Source organism: Perca flavescens, chromosome 7 (assembly GCF_004354835.1).
Source record: "Perca flavescens isolate YP-PL-M2 chromosome 7, PFLA_1.0, whole genome shotgun sequence".
Lineage (NCBI taxonomy): Eukaryota > Metazoa > Chordata > Actinopteri > Perciformes > Percidae > Perca > Perca flavescens.
In genome coordinates this window covers 39,172,655-39,182,654 of record NC_041337.1, presented here as the reverse complement: position 1 = coordinate 39,182,654, position 10,000 = coordinate 39,172,655, and the positions used below count along the sequence as shown (strand labels likewise).

General features: G+C 48.8%; 1 protein-coding gene across 1 annotated transcript in view; it reads right to left on the bottom strand.

The window, feature by feature from the left end:
- The window catches only part of LOC114558617 (PHD finger protein 20), a gene marked incomplete at its 3' end in the record, with an annotated part of 40,360 nt that overhangs the window by 24,273 nt on the left and 6,087 nt on the right, over positions 1 to 10,000 (bottom strand). The window contains exon 3 of the mRNA XM_028582682.1: positions 9,659 to 9,833. Coding sequence (XP_028438483.1) covers positions 9,659 to 9,833 — 175 coding nt within the window. The remainder of the gene's footprint in view (positions 1 to 9,658; positions 9,834 to 10,000) is intronic.

Here is a 10,000-nt window from a genome sequence, read left to right as displayed (position 1 = left end):
CGGAGACCTCCACTAGACGGAGACCTCCACTAGACCGAGACCTCCACTAGACCGAGACCTCCACTAGACAGAGACCTCCACTAGACCGAGACCTCCACTAGACAGAGACCTCCACTAGACCGAGACCTCCACTAGACAGAGACCTCCACTAGACAGAGACCTCCACTAGACAGAGACCTCCACTAGACCGAGACCTCCACTAGACAGAGACCTCCACTAGACCGAGACCTCCACTAGACTAAGACCACGCACTAGACCAAGACCACGCACTAGACCAAGACCAAGCACTAGACCAAGACCAAGCACTAGACCAAGACCTCCACTAGACCAAGACCACACACTAGACCAAGACCTCCACTAGACCAAGACCACCACTAGACCAAGACCTCCAATAGACCATGACCTCCACTAGACCATGACCTCCACTAGACCATGACCTCCACTAGACCAAGAACACGCACTAGACCAAGACCAAGCACTAGACCAAGACCAAGCACTAGACCAAGAACTCCACTAGACCATGACCTCCACTAGACCAAGACCAAGCACTAGACCAAGACCAAGCACTAGACCAAAACCTCTACTAGACCAAGACCTCCACTAGACCAAGACCAAGCACTAGACCAAGACCTCCACTAGACCATGACCTCCACTAGACCAAGACCTCCACTAGACCAAGACCTCCACTAGACCATGACCTCCACTAGACCAAGACCTCCACTAGACCAAGACCAAGCACTAGACCAAAACCTCTACTAGATCAAGATCTCCACTAGACCAAGACCAAGCACTAGACCAAGACCTCCACTAGACCATGACCTCCACTAGACCAAGACCTCCACTAGACCGAGACCTCCACTAGACCGAGACCTCCACTAGACCGAGACCTCCACTAGACCGAGACCTCCACTAAACCAAGACCTCCACTAAACCATGACCTCTACTAGACCAAAACCTCTACTAGACCAAAACCTCCACTAGACCAAGACCTCTACTAGACAAAGACCTCTACTAGACCAAAACCTCCACTAGACCAAAACCTCCACTAGACCAAAACCTCCACTAGACCAAGACCTCCAATAGACCAAGACCTCCAATAGACCAAGACCTCTACTAGACCATGACCTCCACTAGACCAAAACCTCCACTAGACCAAAACCTCCACTAGACCAAAACCTCCAATTAGACCAAGACCTCCAATTAGACCAAGACCTCCACTAGACCAAGACCTCCACTAGACCAAGACCTCCACTAGACCATGACCTCCACTAGACCATGACCTCCACTAGACCAAGACCACCACTAGACCAAGACCTCCCACTAGACTAGACCAAGACCAAGACCTCCACTAGACCACTAGACCAAGACCAAGCACTAGACCAAGACCTCCACTAGACCATGACCTCCACTAGACCATGACCTCCACTAGACCAAGACCTCCACTAGACCAAGACCAAGCACTAGACCAAGACCAAGCACTAGACCAGACCAAGACCAGACCTCCACTAGACCATGACCTCCACTAGACCAAGACCAAGCACTAGACCAAGACCTCCACTAGACCAAAACCTCTACTAGACCAAGACCTCCACTAGACCAAGACCTCCACTAGACCATGACCTCCACTAGACCAAGACCTCCACTCCACTAGACCAAGACCAAGACCTCCACTAGACCATGACCTCCACTAGACCATGACCTCCACTAGACCAAGACCAAGACCTCCACTAGACCAAGACCTCCACTAGACCAAGACCTCCACTAGACCAAGACCTCCACTAGACCAAGACCTCCACTAGACCAAGACCTCCACTAGACCAAGACCTCCACTAGACCAAGACCCTCAACTAGACCAAACCTCCACTAGACCAAGACCTCCACTAGACCAAGACCTCCACTAGACCAAGACCTCCACTAGACCAAGACCTCCACTAGACCAAGACCACGCACTAGACCAAGACCTCCACTAGACCAAGACCTCCACTAGACCAAGTCCTCCACTAGACCAAGACCTCCACTAGACCATGACCTCCACTAGACTAAAACCACGCACTAGACCAAGACCTCCACTAGACCAGGACCTCCACTAGACCATGACCTCCACTAGACCATAGACCTCCACTAGACCAAGACCTCCACTAGACCAAGACCAAGACCAAGACCACGCACTAGACCAAGACCTCCACTAGACCAAGACCTCCACTAGACCAAGACCTCCACTAGACCAAGACCTCCACTAGACCAAGACCTCCACTAGACCAAGACCTAGACCAAGACCTCCACTAGACCAAGACCTCCAAGACCAAGACCTCCACTAGACCAAGACCTCCACTAGACCAAGACCTCCACTAGACCAAGACCAAGCACTAGACCAAGACCAAGCACTAGACCAAGACCAAGACCACCAAGACCTCCACTAGACCAAGACCTCCACTAGACCAAGACTCCACTAGACCAAGACCAAGACCTCCACTAGACCAAGACCTCCACTAGACCAAGACCTCCACTAGACCAAGACCTCCACTAGACCAAGACCTCCACTAGACCAAGACCTCCCACTAGACCAAGACCTCCACTAGACCAAGACCTCCACTAGACCAAGACCTCCACTAGACCAAGACCTCCACTAGACCAAGACCTCCACTAGACCAAGACCTCCACTAGACCAAGACCTCCACTAGACCAAGACCTCCCACTAGACCAAGACCTAGACCAAGACCCACTAGACCAAGACCTCCACTAGACCAAGACCTCCACTAGACCAAGACCAAGACCATGACCTCCACTAGACCAAGACCTCCACTAGACCAAGACCTCCACTAGACCAAGACCTCCACTAGACCAAGACCTCCACTAGACCAAGACCTCCACTAGACCAAGACCTCCACTAGACCAAGACCACTAGACCACTAGACCAAGACCTCCACTAGACCAAGACCTCCACTAGACCAAGACCTCCACTAGACCAAGACCTCCACTAGACCAAGACCTCCACTAGACCAAGACCTCCACTAGACCAAGACCACCTCCACTAGACCAAGACCCAACTAGACCTCCACTAGACCAAGACCTCCACTAGACCAGACCTCCACTAGACCAAGACCTCCACTAGACCAAGACCTCCACTAGACCAAGACCTCCACTAGACCAAGACCTCCACTAGACCAAGACCTCCACTAGACCAAGACCAAGAGACCACTAGACCTCCACTAGACCTCCACTAGACCAAGACCAAGACCACTAGACCAAGACCAAGACCAAGACCTCCACTAGACCAAGACCTCCACTAGACCAAGACCTCCACTAGACCAAGACCTCCACTAGACCTCCACCACTAGACCAAGACCTCCACTAGACCAAGACCTCCACTAGACCAAGACCAAGACCTCCACTAGACCAAGACCTCCACTAGACCAAGACCTCCACTAGACCAAGACCTCCACTAGACCAAGACCTCCACTAGACCAAGACCTCCACTAGACCAAGACCTCCACTAGACCAAGACCAAGACCACTAGACCAAGACCACTAGACCAAGACCTCCACTAGACCAAGACCTCCACTAGACCAAGACCTCCACTAGACCAAGACCTCCCTCCACTCCACTAGACCAAGACCTCCACTAGACCAAGACCAAGACCTCCACTAGACCAAGACCTCCACTAGACCAAGACCTCCACTAGACCAAGACCTCCACTAGACCAAGACCTCCACTAGACCAAGACCTCCACTAGACCAAGACCTCCACTAGACCAAGACCTCCACTAGACCAAGACCAAGCACTAGACCAAGACCTCCACTAGACCAAGACCAAGCACTAGACCAAGACTAGACCAAGACCCACTAGACCAAGACCCTCCACTAGACCAAGACCTCCACTAGACCAAGACCTCCACTAGACCAAGACCTCCACTAGACCAAGACCTCCACTAGACCAGACCAAGACCTCACTAGACCAAGACCCGACCCCACTAGACCAAGACCTCCACTAGACCAAGACCTCCACTAGACCAAGACCTCCACTAGACCAAGACCTCCACTAGACCAAGACCTCCACTAGACCAAGACCTCCACTAGACCATGACCTCCACTAGACCAAGACCTCCACTAGACCAAGACCTCCACTAGACCAAGACCCACCTAGACCAAGACCTCCACTAGACCAAGACCAAGCACTAGACCAAGACCTCCACTAGACCAAGACCTCCACTAGACCAAGACCTCCACTAGACCAAGACCTCCACTAGACCAAGACCTCCACTAGACCAAGACCTCCCACTAGACCAAGACCTCCACTAGACCAAGACCTCCACTAGACCAAGACCTCCACTAGACCAAGACCAAGCACTAGACCAAGACCTCCACTAGACCAAGACCTCCACTAGACCAAGACCTCCACTAGACCAAGACCTCCACTAGACCAAGACCTCCACTAGACCAAGACCTCCACTAGACCAAGACCTCCACTAGACCAAGACCTCCACTAGACCAAGACCTCCACAGACCAAGACCTCCCAAGACCTCCACTAGACCAAGACCTCCACTAGACCCAAGACCCTCCACTAGACCAAGACCTCCACCTCCACTAGACCAAGACCTCCACTAGACCAAGACCTCCACTAGACCAAGACCTCCACTAGACCAAGACCTCCACCTCTCCAGACCAAGACCTCCACTAGACCAAGACCAAGACCCTCCACTAGACCAAGACCTCCACTAGACCAAGACCTCCACTAGACCAAGACCAAGACCACCTCCACTAGACCAAGACCACCAAGACCTCCACTAGACCAAGACCTCCACTAGACCAAGACCTCCACTAGACCCAGACCTCCACTAGACCAAGACCTCCACCAAGACCTCCACTAGACCAAGACCAAGCACTAGACCAAGACCTCCACTAGACCAAGACCTCCCCACTAGACCAAGACCATCCACTAGACCAAGACCTCCACTAGACCAAGACCTCCACTAGACCAAGACCTCCACTAGACCAAGACCTCCACTAGACCAAGACTTTCCACTTTAGACCAAGACATATCACTAGACCAATCCATCCTCCCCCACTAGACCAAGACCATCCCCACATCCATCTCTATCCCCCAGCCATCATCCACTATCCATCCATCCCCACATCCATCTCTATCCCCACATCCATCTCCACTAGATCCCCACATCCATCTCTATCCCCCATCCAGACCATCTCCACTAGATCCCCAAGAACTCTCCATCTCAAAACCTCTACACATCCATCTCATCCCCATCCATCTCTATCCACTCCATCTCTATCCCCACATCCATCTCCATCTAGACATCCACCTCCATCTCTACCCCCACTTCCATCTCTTTATCCATCTATCCCCACATCCATCTCTATCCCCACATCCATGCTCCATCTCCCCATCCATCTCCATCCCCACATCCATCTCCCCCACATCCATCTCCATCCCCCATCCATCTCTATCATCCCCATCCCCCATCCATCCATCTCTATCCCCACATCCATCTCTATCCCCCCCATCATCCCCCATCCATCTAAATCCCCATCCATCCATCATCCATCTCCATCTCCCCACATCCATCATCCCCCCCAGCCATCTCTATCCCCCATCCATCTCTATCCCCACATCCATCTCTATCCCCCATCCATCTCATCCCCCATCCTCTATCCCCACATCCATCTCTATCTCTATCCCCATCCATCCACCCCCATCACATCCATCATCTATCCCCCATCTCATCCATCTCTATCCCCCATCCATCCATCCATCATCCCCCATCCATCCATCCATCCATCCATCTCTATCCCCATCCATCCATCCCCACATCCATCTCTATCCCCCACATCCATCTCTATCCCCACATCCATCTCTATCCCCACATCCATCTCATCTCATCCCCATCCATCCATCTCCATCCCACATCCATCTCATCCCCACATCCATCTCTATCCCCCATCCATCTCATCCCCACATCCATCTCTATCCCCATCCATCTCATCCATCTCTATCCCCACATCCATCTCTATCCCCACATCCATCTCTATCCCCCATCCATCCATCTCTATCCCCATCCATCCATCCATCCCCCATCCATCCATCTCTATCCCCACATCCATCTCTATCCCCCATCCATCCATCTCCATCATCCATCTCATCATCCATCCCTATCCCCATCCATCTCTATCCCCATCCATCCATCTCTATCCCCACATCCATCTCTATCATCTATCCCCACATCCATCTCTATCCCCCATCCATCTCATCCCCACATCCATCTCTCTATCCCCCATCCCATCATCCATCTCTATCCCCCATCCATCTCATCCCCCATCCATCTCTATCCCCACATCCATCTCTATCCCCACATCCATCTCTATCCCCACAGCCATCTCTATCCCCCATCCATCTCTATCCCCCATCCATCTCTATCCCCACAGCCATCTCTCCCCATCCCCACATCCATCTCTATCCCCACATCCCTCTGCTGCCGCGCTGGCTGCACATCTCTGTTCACAACACTGCTGTCGGAACATTGTGCTTAACGTGAAAAAGCTTAACGTGGTTTAATGTACCTCAACAACGATCAATGATCACCACATTTATCATGGCCATATCTTGGAATGAACACTTAAGCCTGTCAAAATAACTAAACCGAAATCCAATGATTATAAGTTATCTTACATTAACATTTTCTTCTTCATTGGCGCCTATGACGAGGTAAAAGCTTGTAGGGGAATGACCGAAAAAGTTTGAGAACCACTGACGAGTTGTACTCCTGGAGATGGAGCCTGAGAGAAGCCACGGGCAGAGGTGGAGATGATGGAGAGAAGTTTAAATGTTTAGAAGTTTAGATGTTTAGATATTTAAATGTTTAGGTGTTTAAATGTTTAAATGTTTAGAAGTTTAAATGTTTAGATGTTTAAATGTTTAGGTGTTTAGGTGGTGTTTAAAAGGTCCAATATGTAATATTTGTACTGTAATAAATCCAAAAATGACACTAATGCCTCATCAGATATTAAGGAAACATGTTAAACTGAAATACTATCTTTTCTGACAACAATGCTAATGTCATTATTTTTTCTTTTGAAATTTACATTCCGTGACGTGATTTATGTTTATGGTTTGATCTGTGTGTGTGTGTGTGTGTGTGTGTGTGTGTGTGTGTGTGTGTGTGTGTGTGTGTGTGTGTGTGTGTGTGTGTGTTGTTATCAACGGCCCAGTTTGACAGCCAGGCCAGGTTGCCGGATATACCTGTAAAAACGTAAACCCAGCACGCTACAGCTGTAATGTTAGTACAGCCATGAAAGCAGCAAACAAACCAACAGGATCAACGGAGATAGATTCTACAGGACATAAAAAAAAAGAAAACAGCATGTTTCTAACAGTTGCGTGACCAGAGCCGTAACAACCCCTGGTAAATTTTGGAGATGTATTTGAAAGATGGAGACAGCTTAGAGCCCAAAAGGACGCAGAGTTGGCTTATTTCCTCCTGAACAGGTAAGCATTAGCTTCAGGCTAATTTATCACAGCTACTAGGGATGGGCATTTTTTGTCATTTCAACATTTGTGTACTCACATTGAATTATATAGCTAGAGTAACCGAGTTGGTTACTTCATAAAAACAATTGAGACATAGCCAGTAAAGTGATCCCGACTGGTCCTGGCTAACGCCGTTATGCTAACCCTGCTAACTGCTAACATTACCGGGAGGACCAGGCAAGCAGCCCATGGCTGTTTACAGCGTGTAGTTTAGCAGCTGGAGCCGACAGCAACGGTGAGTTATTTTAAACCACGAGAGGGGCTGTAAATCGGAAAGAGAGGACTGTGAGTTTGCAGTGTGTTTAGCGATTGTTGCCGTAATTCTAAGCCAATGAAGTGTGTTCCGTCGGCAAGGTAATGGTATTTTTAGCGTTTCGTATTGTAATTCTAAGCCGAGGAAGTGTGTCTGTCAGTTGGTTACAGAGCTCCACGTGAGCACAGGCTTTTATGACTGTCAATATAGCCAGCATCTACCGTTAGCTACTCCGCTGTGCTGTGGAGTAATGTCTGGCTATGTGAGACTAGCATCTAACGTTAGCTACTCCGCTGTGCTGTGGAGTAATGTCTGGCTATGTGAGACTAGCATCTAACCGTTAGCTACTCCGCTGTACTGTGGAGTAATGTCTGGCTTTGTGAGACTAGCATCTACCGTTAGCTACTCCGCTGTGCTGTGGAGTAATGTCTGGCTATGTGAGACTAGCATCTACCGTTAGCTACTCCGCTGTGCTGTGGAGTAATGTCTGGCTTTGTGAGACTAGCATCTACCGTTAGCTACTCCGCTGTGCTGTGGAGTAATGTCTGGCTATGTGAGACTAGCATCTACCGTTAGCTACTCCGCTGTGCTGTGGAGTAATGTCTGGCTATGTGAGACTAGCATCTACCGTTAGCTACTCCGCTGTACTGTGGAGTAATGTCTGGCTTTTGAGACTAGCATCTACCGTTAGCTACTCCGCTGTACTGTGGAGTAATGTCTGGCTTTTGAGACTAGCATCTACTGTTAAGCTAGCATCTCCACTGTGCTGTGGAGTAATGTCTAGCTATGTGAGACTAGCATCTAATGTTAGCTACTCCGCTGTGCTGTGGAGTAATGTCTGGCTATGTGAGACTAGCATCTAACGTTAGCTACTCCGCTGTACTGTGGAGTAATGTCTGGCTTTGTGAGACTAGCATCTACCGTTAGCTACTCCGATGTGCTGTGGAGTAATGTCTGGCTATGTGAGACTAGCATCTACCGTTAGCTACTCCGCTGTGCTGTGGAGTAATGTCTGGCTATGTGAGACTAGCATCTAACGTTAGCTACTCCGTTGTGCTGTGGAGTAATAACTGGCTATGTGAGACTAGCATCTACCGTTAGCTACTCCGTTGTGCTGTGGAGTAATGTCTGGCTATGTGAGACTAGCATCTACCGTTAGCTACTCCGCTGTGCTGTGGAGTAATGTCTGGCTATGTGAGACTAGCATCTACCGTTAGCTACTCCGCTGTGCTGTGGAGTAATGTCTGGCTATGTGAGACTAGCATCTACCGTTAGCTACTCCGCTGTGCTGTGGAGTAATGTCTGGCTATGTGAGACTAGCGTTAGCAACATTGTTGTGAATGCTACTGTCTCAGCCTGGCAACCTCCGTGAACTTGGAGTCTGGGCAGGAGGGGCGGGGAGACGACTCTCCAGTATTTTGAATTGGTAGTGCAGTAACTATTTTAACCGCTAGCTGCCAGTATTACACACAATATTACATATTACTTTAAATGTTTTGTTTAAATGTTTAAATGTTTAGATGTTTAGATGTTTAAATGTTTAGAAATGTTTAAAGTTTAGATGTTTAGATGTTTAAATGTTTAAATGTTTAAATGTTTATGTTTAAATGTTTAGATGTTTAAATGTTTAAATGTTTAAAAAATGTTTAGATGTTTAGATGTTTAAATGTTTAAATGTTTATGTGTTTGTTTAGATGTTTAAATGTTTAAATGTTTAAATGTTTAAATGTTTAGATGTTTAAATGTTTAAATGTTTAAATGTTTAAATGTTTAGATGTTTAGATGTTTAAATGTTTAGATGTTTAGGTGTTTAGATGTTTAGATGTTTAAATGGATATTTAGATGTAGAGAGGAAAGGTGCGTACCGGCTGGGAGCACGCTGGGTTCAGGCCCCGCCTCCTCAGGCTGACTCGCTCCAGCGGGCGCAGGGGTACGGGCGACGTCCAATCAAACCACTCGTTGTGTCTGCGGCTCCAGTGGCGGTAGTGGACCTGGAGGCGCTCCTTCTCGTAGTCGATCTTCTCGATGGTGGCCACGTACCTGAAACACATCACCTTCACTCAGTCTGACATTTATATTATCTGACATCACATTCAGTCAATCTCACATTTATATTATCTCAAGTAATCAGTATTGGTGCTCTAATGATGTCTGTGTGTGTGTGTGTGTGTGTGTGTGTGTGTGTGTGTGTGTGTGTGTGTGTGTGT